The sequence below is a fragment of the Engystomops pustulosus genome, chromosome 11 (assembly GCF_040894005.1).
Source record: "Engystomops pustulosus chromosome 11, aEngPut4.maternal, whole genome shotgun sequence".
Taxonomy (NCBI): Eukaryota; Metazoa; Chordata; class Amphibia; order Anura; family Leptodactylidae; genus Engystomops; species Engystomops pustulosus.
Window position 1 is genome coordinate 34,176,369 of NC_092421.1, and position 15,604 is coordinate 34,191,972.

At 39.5% G+C, this 15,604-nt stretch overlaps 1 protein-coding gene across 4 annotated transcripts in view; it reads right to left on the minus strand.

Annotated features, from left to right (window-relative positions):
* Window positions 1-15,604, minus strand: part of CDH23 (cadherin related 23) — a 708,444-nt gene that overhangs the window by 412,483 nt on the left and 280,357 nt on the right. For all 4 annotated transcript variants that reach the window (XM_072131217.1, XM_072131214.1, XM_072131213.1 and 1 more), the window contains exon 8: window positions 13,870-13,998. In XM_072131217.1, coding sequence (XP_071987318.1) covers window positions 13,870-13,998 — 129 coding nt within the window. The remainder of the gene's footprint in view (window positions 1-13,869; window positions 13,999-15,604) is intronic.

Here is a 15,604-nt window from a genome sequence, read left to right on the forward strand (position 1 = left end):
TCCTAAAGCTTTTCAGTCCTTCTGAAAGATGAAATGAAGGGGAAAACCAAACAGTGGCAACGTCATGGAGTAGTGGAGGGTAAAAAAAGCATTATGGAAATCACAGGATGTTCCAGGGTGACAGCGGTCAGTTGACTATGTTGACTATTCAGCTGTCACTAGTTAGGCAAAGCAGCATGCCGCGGGCAATCTATGCAAGTGACTCTAAGGGACTCCCGGCCTCCATCTCCACTATATACTACCACAGTGCTTCTGCCTCATCTTCCTTCGGATGCTCCTGCGCCTCCTCTCCTGGCACCTGAGTAGAAAAAACACTAATTTCACCAGACTCTGCTTGTGCACCATTGTCCTTCTCCTCCTGCAGTTCAGCCCCCACTGGACTCGTGTGGCCATGAGATGTAGTTGCCACTTCTCCAGTGAACTGACTAGACAGATTTTGCTGCATCTGTTCCAGGACATGAAGCAGTGGAATGATTTTAATCATCCCGTAGTCCTGGCGACTGACAAATAACATGGCCTCTTCAAAGGGACTGAGCAAACGGCAGGTGTCATGCATGAGCTGCCAGTGGGTGACATCAAAGTTACACAGGGGAGTACTCCGGTTCGCATGCATCATCATCTGTTCATATCGGTTGTCCAACATATGGAGGCTGGAATTCCAACGGATGGAAACATTGCATATCAGCCTATGTTGGGGGAGACCATTCTGCCGCTGAAAGTCGACAAGGTTGTGCTAGTCTTTGTAAGAATGGATGAAGTACATGAACAGTTTCCTGGCCATTTTAAGAATGTCTTGCAGATGGGTGGAAGACTTCAGGAACCTTTTGACAACCAGACTGAAAACGTGCGCTATGCCGGGAGCATAGAACATCCCTCCTCGATGCAGCGTGGACACCATGTTCCTCCCATTGTTTGTCACCATGGTTCTGATTTGCAGTTGTTCCTCACTGAATGCCTGTGTCCCTCACTGTATGGGGGTAGTGTCCCTTACTGTATGGGGGTAGTGTCCGTCACTGTATGGCTGTATTCTTCTCTGTATGGAGATAGTGTTCCTCACTGTATGGCGGTAGTGTCCCTTACTATTTGGCGGTAGGGTTTTATAATGTTAAGTTTTGATACATTTACAAATATTTAAACCTCATGTACAAAATTTTTTTTTTATTTTGCCATCTTCTGGTGCTAATAACTTTTTTATACTCTGGTGCTCGGAGCTGTTGGTGGTGTGATTTTTTGCGACTTTTGATGTTTTCTATTTGAAGACTGCACAACCTTTTGATCACTTTTTATAGAATTTTTTATTTTTTTCAAAATGACAAACTAGCGCCATTTTTTAATTTGGGCGCCATTTTCCATTATGGGGTTAAACGCAGTGGAAAACAGTTAATATATTTTGACTGGGGATAATTGTACGTGGTGATACCTAATGTGTTTATGATTTTTAATGTTTATTTATTTTTATATCAGTTCTAGGGAAAGGGGGGTGATTTGAATTTTTAGGTTTTTTTCTTATCATTTTTTTCTTAATATTTTTCAGACTCCTAGTCAACCAATCATTGTGAACATTTGGGTTGTTCACCAACACACTGCTGCTAGATGACTCCGGCAGTTCTGGCCTCACAGAGTCACCCCTGCAGTGACGTCCCCTTACTGTGCTGCGCCCTGTGCCTTCTCCACCTGCCACCTCTCTGTCTGACATATTGGTTAATAAACTATGTTGATTTGATACTGATTTCTTCTTCCCAGAGTTTTCTGCCCCATGTAACATGTTGTGCTCGTGGCCATTTTGCTAATAAAGGGGGGAAAAAATTGTTCCTACAAATCACTTTAAACTTCAGATTTGTGCCAAACCAAAGTTTTCCTGAAATTCTAAATGAATTCAACTTCATTGGAATCGATTCGCCCATTTCTAATTATAAGTAACAATTTAAAAATAATGATTAACAATGTAAAACATGTTATTCTATTAATATAACACATATGCATTTAATGTGTTTCTCCTAATGCATTTAAAAACACATAAAATTGCCTTAATTGTCTATATTCACCCCCCCCCCAGTTGATAGACAGCCCCCACCAGTTTATTTATATGGAGCCTCCTCAGTCTTTAAACAGCCCCTTGCAGTTGACAAATACAGCCCCTCCCTCATAGTATATACACAACCCCCTCCCCATAGAAAATGTACAGCCCTCTCCCCCATAGTGTATGTACAGCCCCCTCCCCCACCGTGGCTGTAGAGCCCCCTTCAGTCTATTTATATTTAGCACCCTGATTAACTATATACACAGTGCTCCCCCCCATAATTCTATACAATCCCGTTAGAAAATGTATATTAATGATGTAAAAATAAAATAATAAAATGAATACTTACCTTCTACCTTCTCTTTTTCCTTGGGTCTTCAACCAGCTTGTGGCTCTATGCATCATCACACGCTGCCTGGGTTCTCCATTGTGTACAAAGCAGCACATACAATAGGGTGTGTTCCTCGCCGCTATGCATATCAATGACATCTGTGTCTTAAAGACACATATGCAATTGATATGTGTCTGATAGTAGGGACTTGCCAGTGGGAGGTTCGTACTCAAGCTGGGCTTTTCGGACGATTGCCCAAATTGCTCACAGTACAAATGGCAAGGCTCAGTTATCTGCTGAATGAGGCTTGGTGAAAATTTTATGAAAGCTGCCAGGCTAGTCACAATATAGATCCTGTATACAGACTATGCTGAGCTCCTTGGATTCACTTGCTGGAATCTCATTCATGAGGGTGCACCATAGGATCTTTCAGTAGCATTTATTTGACCCAGATATAGGTAAAAGACAGATACAGGTGAGAATCACAATGTGAGCAATACTAAGTTTATTTTGAAAGAGGAAATCAGATTTGAAAATTTGGTAAAAATCATTATGAAAGCAAAGTTACACTTCAAAGAAGTGTCACTGGGTAAGGGTTTGCCAATCATTAGAATCAGAGCAGTGGGGCCCTGATGCTCTCTATAACATCCAGATTATCTGATACCAGCAGTCTCCCTCTGTAATGCGCCATGAACTGCAGTCGAGCAGCAATTTGTTATTGAAGTAAGACTACCGCTGTCTGCTCGTAGGCTGGTATTGGTGGAAAACAAAACCACAGCCCTTTAAGTAGATTGTGATCTGTTAAAATAATTTTTTTGCGTGTTAGTCCAAGGACCCTCCTCTATGAGCAACAGTCATGAAAACGATCCTACGACGGTACTAAATTCCAAGAAGTATGCTGTCCTGATAACTTTATAGAAATGAGTGGGGGCAAGTTTCTTCTGTGGTTTACCATTTCCAATTGAAACTTTAAGTCTGAAAAGGTTAACCTCTGCATGAAACTTTAGATAACGCTATGTGTCATTGCTACCTTGATGTTCATTCCTGTTCCCAAAAGTGTCTTTAGAAATAATCCCGGGAGCTTCATTTTAAAAGCTTTATCCATAAATCCACAGTCAGTGACCCTTGTTCATGTCAGAGTTGCTGGCTCTAAAATCTGCAAGAGATCTAGTAAATCATAACCCTGATGTTTTTCACAAGCTTCCTATGCAATTGAGAAAAGTAATTATAGCCAAAGAAGCAGCTTGGAATAGAAAAAACACACAATGACGGGACAGAAGACAAGAGAGAATAATCAAGATTCAGGGTTCCATCCCGAGAATTTATTGTACTTTAATTCACTGTTCCAGAAGGAGAGATATCAACTGCAATCCTTCAACGAGACTATTTCTCCATTTAAAAGACTAGGTGAAGGCGTCGCTCTATCTGACAGCGTGCTGGTCACCTGTCAAACATAGGAGCGCAGTTTAGAATGATAAGTGGTAGACGCCCGTGATGTACATTTTAAAAGCAAACAGTAACCAGCAGTAGTGGATTTGTTATAACTACAGCCATGTCTAAGAGGAGTCATATGTCCTCCGGTAAGCTATAGATAGAAGTTATACAGCTCATTGCCTATGTTCTCATCAGCAGTGGGAAATCATTCAGTGGAGAGAGAAGTAGAAATGAATCAAGCAAATGAAAATAAGGTGTATAAATCTAATGGAATCCATCTACACCAGATCCGCATCCAGTAAAACAGAAGTAAATCTTTGTCGACCCAAAACAATGCGTTCACTAACAAGGTTATATTTTAAGGAAAGTGCAGTAACTTGTCAAAGTAGAAGTAGTTATCTGCAGAATGGTTTATGCCTCCTAGGAGCCAGTGTAACTTTAGCAAATTGCCGGTAAATAACATCCTGGAGTCACCAGTTATTCCTTCTTTTGCCATCTTGAATATTTCAGAAGAAATATTTTCAGAAGGAAAAAAACATAACATTTACTTGAAGAAAATCCAACTTCAAAATGATAAGCATGATAATATATATCAGTACACTACAATTTTTTTTACACAGTCTTTATATTTATAGATCCATAACTTTCTATAGTATTTATAATACATTGCAGATCATTTTCAGGAACCCAACAATGAATGTCACCAGTAGAGTCAGAGTGTGCCCCTGTATCCACCTGCTGGACGGAGGCATTATAAACCAAATTAGCACCAGTTGGTTCCAGTTAGCTCTGATAAGATACATCTAGAAATTTAATCGATTTCCACTGGACACCTTCCTTTTAATTTTATCCAATATAACCATAATCAGCTAGTGGCATTAGGTGGCACAACAGCTGACATAAACTAGGCTTGAGTGACAGAGGGTTAAAGTTCACACTGTAAAGTAAATGCTTAATTTTGTTATTCTTTTCTGCAGCCCTTGGGAATCCCCCAGAACTCAAAGTATATACAGTATATTCCCTCTGCCTGGATTTATGGGTCAATGTCTTTTTCTGTGTTACTTTTAGCTTCTATCAGGGACAGGACAAGAATTCTCTCATCTATGAGAGACCAGGGGCACTGTGTCCCAAATTCCACAGAGACTGCATCCCCGATTGTTGTCTAAACAGCTACTATCCAGCCCCTACTGGACCAGGGATGAGTTACTCTCCCAAACCAAACTACAGATCCAACCAATTCAACTGCCTCATGGAACTCTACCAAGAGAAAATGCTACAGCCAGTTACTGGCTTCTCTGTTTGACTGTCTACCTTAAAAAAAGAGACTGAGGCGGAGATTAGGCCTCTTGATGTATCTGGCAGGGGGCACGGCAGGCAAGCAAAACTATGCCAGGTCAGACCAGGTTTTGCAAAACACCACAACGTTCCCTCCCCGCGCCCACCCTTTCTAGCAGCGGCTGTGCCCAGCTAAGCGATGGTGTATATTTTAATCACAAATTCTTGCACTGCGCAAGATTTCCCGATTATTCCACTGCTTCTACACCAGAAAACTAGTGTAGAAGAGCAGTGATAAATCTCCTCCAGGCGTGGATGGGCCTGTTCACCTGAACCAAGCCACTCGTGACTTAACTCTTGCATTAGGCTGCACTATAAGCCAACCACTCAGATACTAGGTGATCCAGATTCCACCATACTGCGCTCAGGTCCCGGTGGTTGGATGATTCACCCCCAGGAATGAACAACAAACCTAAAGGAAGGGGCACTTGGTGTACAGAGTATCATTATGGAGCAAGAGGAGTTAATTTCCCACAATATTGTGTGGATTTTGAATTATACAGTTGTAACTTTTGACTTGAATTCAGACATAGTTGTGTTCACCGGATCAGCTATATTTATTATCTTCATTTTATTTCTTATTTCGATCTTTACAAATTTTGAATTGACATTTCTAGTGGCATCCATTGTATTGTGTGAATTTTCAGTAATACAATACGTCAGTGATGTATCTTCACTAAAGAATGAAGTTACTGCATCCCTTATTCAAATCATCAGCATTTCTATCTGCATTAGGAGACAGAAGTTTTACAAACTACATAAGCATTGGGACCAGTAATGATGCGCACACCCAATGAAAATATAGGGGTTATATTCATTCTTATGTTTTACATTTATTAAACACTGCCTGGTAATGGAATATTTAAAATATAATTTTATTAAACATACTGTATTTTTCGGACTATAAGGCGCACAAAAAAATCCTTTGATTTTCTCAGAAATCAAAGGTGTTCATTGAGTGCAGTGTGCCTAATATATGAACCGTACTTACAAACAACAGGCGTTTTAGCAGCCATTTATTGATGGTGCGCCTTACAATCCAGTACGACCTTATAGTCCAAAAAATATGGTACTAAAAAACATGTGGGTATTTGTCTCCAAATGTCTAAAAGGTAAAATGCAGTCGAGTGTCAGTCTGAATGTTCCTCTATGAGGGCATATGTTCATTACATTCTTTAGTGTAAATCTACGTTTCTATTGCACGCTTGCTGATACAACTTTATGCAATGGTATGTATCGTCTTAGACTTTGCTTTGGACACCTCAATATCTTTGGACTGATAACCAAGCAATTTGCCATAATTAAATGTTTTATCTGTATATTAAAGAACTCATGCTTAAAAAAAATCTACCATCATAGTCCATCATGATAAACCAGGCACATTACTCATAGATTCAGGCACCATGACTGGGATAATCTTCTTATGTTTGTTATCGTTGGCCATCTTCCTTCTAAAATTAACTTTTATAACGATGCTAATGATCCTGAAGGGCTCTTGTGGATATTTCCAGAGCCCGTCTGTGCTGTAGCTTCACAGGCTGTTACAATAATCAGAGAGAGTCTCCCCTGCACTTCCCTGCTACTGCTAAAGGGAGAGTGAGACATGTTATTAACAGGCTTTGAATGTGCAGCAGTGACCCCCTCTGTCTCATAAGCATAATTTTAAAAGTTGATTTTAGAAGAAAGGGGGCCCATGGATAATGTAAGAAGATTATCATAATCATGGTGTCTGGGTTTATCATGATAGATTTTGATTGTAGATTATTTTTACCTTTCTCAAAAGGCATTTCATAGCTGCTCGTTGCACATAAAAGAAAATTCTTTTATAGACAAGTGTGTCCTCAGAAAACCCCTAATACACGACTGCATACATAAGAGAAAATCAATGATGTACGTTTACTTAAATGAGGTTATACTTCTCTACTACTACATCAACGTGTGTGTTTCACGGTACTCTCAACGCGTTCACTACACTCCATCAGTAACACTGCTCCGAGGTGAACAATTAAACTCAGAGGTACCTGTGGTTGCTAATTAAATATTATTAGCACTTCTGCTAAGTACTCAAATAATAGCCTTAAGGGACTTCATCCGGATCTAGTTTCAATTTATGCAAGGTCAAGATTCAAAGTACATATAGATGGATTTTTTACATAAAGGATAAGAGACGTGAGGGCCATAAAATACTAGGTGCCTCAGAATGTGCTCAATACCACACTCATGCTTTGCGTGTACTCTTCAATATAAGATGACAGGAAAATGCATTCAATCTTAGGCACCATTGAACATCTTTGTGCATTAGGCAAGAATAGTTATAATCCATCGCTATGTTTTATATGACAAAGCCCTCGGAGCTGACATGTGTCAATCAGTGAAGGGATGGGAGGCCTTTTCAACATTTAGTGATGACCAATGTTTTGGAGAAGATTAGTTCAGGGGTTTTAATGGCCTGCTAGGAAGCAGTGATGAGGAAGCCAGCAGGCTTTCTAAGTGAGCCAGCGGGCAGGTTCTCATTAATTTCTCACTATGAAAGTCCTTAGAGAAAGCATCTTCATGCAATGAAACCACAGGGAGCCAGCAGTATAACCGTCAATTGTCACCTCTAGGGAAGAATGACGGAATTCCAAGTAACTTTTGCGGCTTCTTGCTCAGAATTTTAAAATCAAAGTGAAGATGTTACTTTTATGTTTTCTTACTTATTATTGGTGAGCATAAATAAAGACAGGCCGCTAAAAATATTCATCTTCATTAGAATCATGTCCTGTTATATACGTTACTATAAAATACCGTTCGATACAGATTTATATGGAGCTGGAGATTTGTCCCTGACAACTATCAACACTAAAGCTGGTCTTCAATAATGATACATGACAAAATGTCATCTTTTATTTAGAAGCGTCATAAACTCTTGTCTGTGTCTCTTGGAGGAGGGGGCAGCTGCTCTGTGTTATGTATTGGAGAGGTTTACATATTGACAAGATGGATGGTCAACTGCTTTTTCTCTGCTTTGTTTTTTCTTTTTCTTTACTTTTTATCATAGACTCCTGTTTATTTATTATTATAATAAGAAATTATTATTTATGATTTAGAAATTAATGTCACTTGTAAATGTGTTAATGTGACTTGAAAATTGAAAGGCTGCATTCACACGAGGTGTTTGCCTTGGGCCTTGTGGTTTTTTTTTTCAACTTATGAAATATGGAGCTTCATCCATTCAAACGGACTAGAATCTTCAGAAAAATTCCGGAAAGTTTCTACCAATCAAATCTCGGATGATTTACTCTCTTGTGATGATGGTATTAAAGAGAACCCGTCATGCAAAATAACCCCCCTAAACTAAATATATTTTCATAAACTGCCATTAGAGAGCATTGCCACTATCCCTTCATTGTCCCTCTACATGCCTGTAAACCTAAGCAATCAGGTCCGAAAGCTGTATGCAAATGACCTGTGAAATCTCCAAGGAGTCATTAGCATATTCAAGCTGTCAAGCTCATTCATGAGTGGGAGGCACAGTCACACCCCCAGTGCGTGACTGACAGCTGTATAATGATGTGATGGCTGCTCTATGTGCTTTCTGGTGGCCACGCCCCCTGCAGCCTGTGTGTGCATGTGTATGTGTATGTGAAAGATACAACAGCTCCAGGCAGCCGTGTTATAGCAGAACATGTCAGGTACTTGTGTAGCTGATGTCTGTGTCTCACATGTGTATTAGGAGGATGCAGCATGTCAGCAGATGCAGCACACACACTAGCAATGCTTTACTCTACATTACACACAGACATGAGCAGGGGGAGGAGAGCGGAGGGGTAACAGCGGTGGCATCACTGCCGCTGACCATGTGACCAGCCTCATTTACATAATGAAGAAATGATGATTGTACATTCATTAATATATGAAATAACTAGATAAAGGCTGGGATGGGATCCTTGTGAGCTGCTCCAACAGGTAGTAGTGACAGAAATAGTGACAGAGACCTGATGACAGGTGTCATTTAAAGTTTAAATGGAATTACACTATAAGATTCTCATATGTTGCACAATATCTCTTCAGCATCACAGGTAAACCTGTGTTTACACTCGATATATAGTATATTCAACAAGGTTTTTCTGATGGAATTTTTTAACTGGCTACAAGAGTGATTAGAGATATCTCCAGCACTCCCATACAAGTGAATGGAGTAGACGAGCACCCATTAGTGAGAATTGGATCCTGTTCTCATGATTGATGAGGTCCCAGTAGTCCGTCCTTCGACGATCAACTGTTTTCCCCTATTCTGGGGGACAAACTCTAATAACTATTCCAGAAATAAATGCAAATTCCAGTTAAAAGTCACAAAATCTACACAAATAGTGATTTATGCAAAGTTTGTTGAAAGGTTAAGTACACTTTATAGAATTTCATTCAAATCGCACAATGGATTCCTTAGCTGAATGTGAAACATAGGAATTAACAAAAAGAAAAGACACATCACTAGTTTGACCTTCGCGTTCCCTTCGGATGATGACACATTGCTTTTGTGTAATAACGAAATAACAGCATAGTATATGACCCGATAAGGGAGCTTTGCCTCAATTGCTATATTTTGCCCCTTTCCTCGTTAGACATATGCTACTTAATTATCTACAGAAATTTACACATCTGTAGTGTTAATTGCTTTAATAAGAGTACTTAGCATTGCTACGACAAAAGGAAAAGTATGTGTTCTATTCCTGGAAACATAGAATCTAAGATTAATACAATGTAACATCCAGTACTGTATATCACCTGCACTGCTAATCTTACAAAATCCTCTCTTCATTTTCCATGGAAAATCCTATGATCCCCGGAATAATGCAGTCTAATAAATACTCTGATACTAAGTAGCTGTCAATCAAAATGCACACCATGGAGTTTGGGTGGAGAAAGTGAACACAATCAATAAGTGTGAGACCCGAGTTTTCTTTGGTAGCAAAGAATCAATGATGAAGCTACATTCTACATTAGCTAGTGACATCCTGCACCCCAAATTATGACACTGGGTAATCGAGAACTTGATACCGGTTTGGGTGAGTGAAAGGAGATAATATGATAAGTGCATTCGGAGCGTAACCCCTCAAAGAGCCCATGAAAACTCTTATTTTAGGATCAATTGGATACCTACTATCCACTATTTTGATTTTTATGTCACGGTATGTAAGGCACCATTTTAGTTTTGTTTTCCAAGACTGGGGACAGAGCAGATTTCCTGTGGAATAAATTACTGTAGCAGTGACTGAGCCACATGTGCCACCTGCTGAAGGAATGCACACAGTGGAATGGGATTCCCCACTTGTGGCTTGTTTGGCACTGCCGAAGTCCCACAGAAGTCCATAGCAAATAACTGCTAACACCACAAACATGGGCAGGAATATTTTTTGACTGTGTCCAATAGAAATTATTGGGGCCATGAGTTAGCCCTCTCAGCAAAAGCAATATAATCACCCACTTACAGTCTGAGACCCCATGCACATAACCATTAGGGGGATGGCGATTCTGCTGCACAATTTGCGGCACCCATAGAGGTCTATGGCACCTGGTCACAGGCCTGTGTGCATCACAAAATATAGGACAGGTCCTATATTATTTTTTTTATGGTGCAGCCGTCTGGATTTCGATAGAGGGAAGGGTTGAGAAATACTCATTCCTCCCTCCTCCGTATGCTAAGCCCTGGTATGGCCTGAGTGAGCATACCGCCATGTGCCTTAATGACATATATACTTACAGTAAGATAGTGGGGAGGCTAAAGAAATAAATTAATCCAGCTTAATTTATTATTCTGCACTGGTAGTCCAGGGGTTGGGGAAAAATAAGGCAGAAGATACTTATAGGGAACCTGTCCTGAAGATTTAGGCTCTAAAGCTGTCACCAACTTAAAATGCAGGACAGTGACAGGAACAATGTACTTATTTTTCAGTGTAATGCTTTGTCACCCGGAATATAGAACTTTGAATGCTGGCCTTGGAGGAGAAAAGTCAAACTTGCCTGACTTTTTCTTGCTTGACTAATATCCCTTAGGACAAATACAAGATCATAAGCTACTATCAGCAGCAGACACCGAGGACTATGAGACCTCAGTTAAGACAAGAGGGGAAATGTGACTCTATATTCTGAAAAACGGGTTGATGGAGGTTTGAGGCCTCAAGTCTCATGTCAGGTTCCCTATATGTTAAAAATACATTCCCAATCTAATAATCATTATAACAGAGATTGGATTGAGATCCAATTGCTAAGATTCTGGGAACAAAAACTTGTAATGTAATTACACTTAAGAAAGGAATCTAAATTCTCTGTCATATTCGCCTTTTGTGAAAACTTCTAGTTTTAGTCTAGTCTCACTGCACTTACAGGAATGAAGTCCCTTTAGGTCAGAGATTTGGTTGTGCAGTATGGGTTCGTACGTCAGGACAATTGGAAAGCAGCTTGGGAGACAATCTGCAAGCAGTAGTAGGGAAACTGGATAAGCTCACAGGACATGTATTTACAATTCAGCATCATCTTGTAGATTAATGTGGCAAATACTAGAGGGCCCAATGCCCTTTACATTTTGCCGAAGGAGAAAGGGATTAGAGCAGCCAGTTCTGGGAAGCATGGACGTGATTTACACCACTGACTACTAGAGACTTGCAGTCATTAAAAGCCAATGTTACAGGGCTAAACTATAGGAAAGCAGGATTTTTATGTATATTCCAACAAATACTTGCGGAAATTATTCACCAAAACTGAAATTTATGAATATTGGTGGAGCGCTGAGAAAGTTCACTTCTTCAGAAATGGAGCAGAAGAAAACATTACAATTAAACATCTGCTTGAAAAACTGTGAATAATGAAAAATAATGAGCTAAGCACTAAAGCCCTTATTTTATTCCTTTGTCTGTCTGTTAGTTCCCTATGGTCTATGCGCTTTATAAATATGGAAATATTATTACAACAAAGCAAATAATCTTCCCTGGGGCCTGTCTGCACTATTGTCCATTGGTTAATAACCTACAAATGACCTATGAGGCTTGGAAAAACAAAGCAAAACACAACTTCATTAATATTCAGAGCATATTATACATAATGATTCTTTAGGGTACTGCCAAGCCAAAGACAATGTCTCCGATAAGTGACTGCCACAGTATTCAGTTAGTATCCAGTCTTGTCCGAAAGTCTCTCTAACCTAGGCTTGCTATGATTGGTCATAAAAACAGGTGAAGGCTGCTTAAACTGGGAATATTCCATACGATTTGGATTCTGAACTTCATTTTCTCCCCTTTTTATGGAAAGATTAAAGACTTACTTGAAAGGCAAAGCACAGTCTAGTGTCACGGAAGCGAGACCCATGGGAAGTGGATAGCAAGGCCTATGCGACATGTCTGTGGTAGATTTAGAAGCTGAAAATCCTATTTCTCACTCCTCAGCTCCAGTCAAAGAGCCGATAGTTATCCGTTTGCAGTAATTTGCTGCCGCTTATACAACCCTTTCACTTTCTATCAGCTCTTCACTGACGGCCAGCTTGACATGCTGTTACTCAAGTGAGGAAATTAAAATTTGATGCAATAATCCCAAATAAGAAGGACTTTATTAGGTAACGTATACACTTCAGATTAGGTATTCTTAACTGCTACACAGATAGAAAATCAGACATGCTGTGAGCCATAGATAAGGGAGGGGGACACAGCATGAAATAAAGACAGAAAAAAGTCTGAATGAGAAAAGAGTGACAGAAGAAAGGGAACATCATCACAGATATGTAAGTAAACATGTTGCCAGACACCATACATACATTTACAATAAGCAAGAATGAAAAAAAATTGTTGACAACTATAGGGAAGAACTGGAATGGTCCTTTTGCTTTATCGCCTTTATTTAAAAAGAAACAAAGGGCAGGTGTCTTGTCATTAGTGTTGTGTGGCCTCTAAAGTAGTTTTAAAGCAGAGAAAGAGGTGCAGGCCCTCAGCTAACCACAATCCCTGTCTCTGCCTACGTACCCATACTGCGCTAACCTGCAGGCGACAACTGTATGACTGTCCCTTCTCTGTGTAAGTGCTCAGAAGAGAAGACAAAATGAACAGAGAGATAGACAGACACATACAAACATAGTCAGGAAAACCAAAATGGCACTGAAGTACAGAATTGTGAGGCAGAGAAAAATCAAAGTACAAAAACTAGTATAACCTGTAATTGGTTGAGCAGGTATATGAGGATGCTGCCAAAGAACTTAATAGGCTCGGCAATCCTTTATTCAACCCTGTCCTAACACACACACACACACTGAGCTCCAAATAAAACTATCCAGCTTTTCCAGAACACACCTATCTCAACCAAGTGAACTAGACTGCAGAACAAGCTGTCAATCACAGCTCCAGCAGAGCAGCCCTAAACGTGGATCACAAGATTAGGATTCTGCCACCAAAAGCATTTCGGAGAGTGCTGAGAAGCCTCATTTTTTCATAGAATCCAATACATACAAACTGTTCTCTACATATTGCGGAATACTCTTAGAGTAGCTAAAAATTAACCTACAACTAAACTTAGGGGGCTGCTTCAGGAATAAATATAGTGAACATTCCCCTCTAGTGAAGCCATATTTAGTACAGAATATTTTTAAATATTCTACCACAAACAACACAATTATAGATTTCATAAATGATAAAATTTGATAAAAGTTGCACATATATATTTTTTTCTCTTTCAATTTTCACAATAACATGTATAGTAAGTCATGTGGGAGCCAATTTACACTTACCGGGGGTGAGTTTTCATATATGTTAGTACTATACGGTAAATTGATAAAAATTGGGTCCATGTCTTGAATATCAGTGATTGTAACAGCAAGGTTGGCTAACGTTGAAAGAGGTTTTGTCTTGTCTTGATCCTAAAAATATAAAGAAAATAAAACTTGTCAAAATGTTCTCTTGCTGCTAAAGGTTTCATTCAGAAAGACAGTGACATGAGAGAAAGGTTTGTAGCATGAAAAATAGAGTAAGTAGTTCAAAAGTAAAAAAATAAATTGGAGCCTAGTGAGGGCAGAGATGCACTTAATAAGCAGTGTGTTAAAGGGAACCTGTCATCAGGAGTCTTTTTTATGCTCCCCTCATGTCACCATAGAGAAAAGTGCACACATTGCCATAAAATCTTTATAGCAAACTGACTTTTTTAAAAAAATGTAAGAAATACAAGTTAGATCAAAGTTGACCTTTTTGTATGCAGAGCTGTTTCCCTTGTCCAATGGTATTGGCCAGTAAGGAGTAGTCCCTCCCCCCACCTCAGGAAATAAAAAAAAAAATTTAAAAAAAACTCCCATGTCCCCCATATCTCCTTCCCCCCATTGCTTCCCATCTTAAGACATCCTGCATTTCTGCCCGCCCGGCTCCTCTTCACGCTGACGGGTCAGCATCTGTGGGCAGACGTGTAGATGAGGAGCCAGCACTAATCTCAATGGGGGGCATTGTTTCTGAATTACTCTGGGGAACACAGCATTTAAATACATAAATTCATTAAGAGAGCGCTCATATCTAATTATTTAAATGGGGCCCCATTATTTCTATATAGGCCCCTGGTTATATGATTGTGTATGGAGAAAAGAGTTGCCTTTAAATAATTAAAATTACTGCTATCTTTTATTAGTACCGTATATTGTTATAATATACATTAAAAAAACATGTAGAAATAAAGCAGTTATTTACATTTATTTCTTATAAAATGTAAAATCATGGCATTACAGCATGCCCAGTACATTGTAAAATTGTTGGAGATATAAGACAGTGTGCAAATAAAAGGGAAAACATCCGTAAATATACTGCTACAAATTTTTAGGTACCAAAACAAATCTGATTTGCTATGGACAAATCTTTTGACATATGATAATAAGAGAAGTCTAACGGAATGTTTACATTCTCATCGAATCCCCAAATGTGTCAGATTGTACTATAAAGCTTCAATTATTATTGTGTTAGTAAAAAATTAGGAAAAAAGTAATGAAATTAAGATATTTAGAAAAAAAAAATAGATTTACAAGACTAGGAGGCATTATACAGCAACATCAGCTCATACCAAATAGACCCAGGCCCCAATCAAATCCAAAAACAAAGGGGCACATTTACTTACCCGGCTGCTGGAGTTCACAAGGTACGGAATTTCCGAGGATCATGCGCAATTCACTAAGATTGCGCGTCGCTTCCGAGCTCAGGTCTGCTGGATTTAACTTTCTTCTTCCTGGTGCATGTAAGTGCATTGTCTTGCGACACAATTTGAATCTTAAATCCCGTGCTCAGTTCAAATCCGTCGGATCGCCGCAACCCCCCTCCTCAATTTCTGCCGCTTGAAAGCCAGATTTCGATATCGTGCAACACAATCCCCAGTTAAATACCCGCCACAGTGGCGCAAATCCCGAAAACCATGAACAGTCCAATGAAAGTGCGATCAGCCACCCTTCGTAAATAAGCCCCAAAATCTGCTGCGCCTTTACGAATTGAAACATT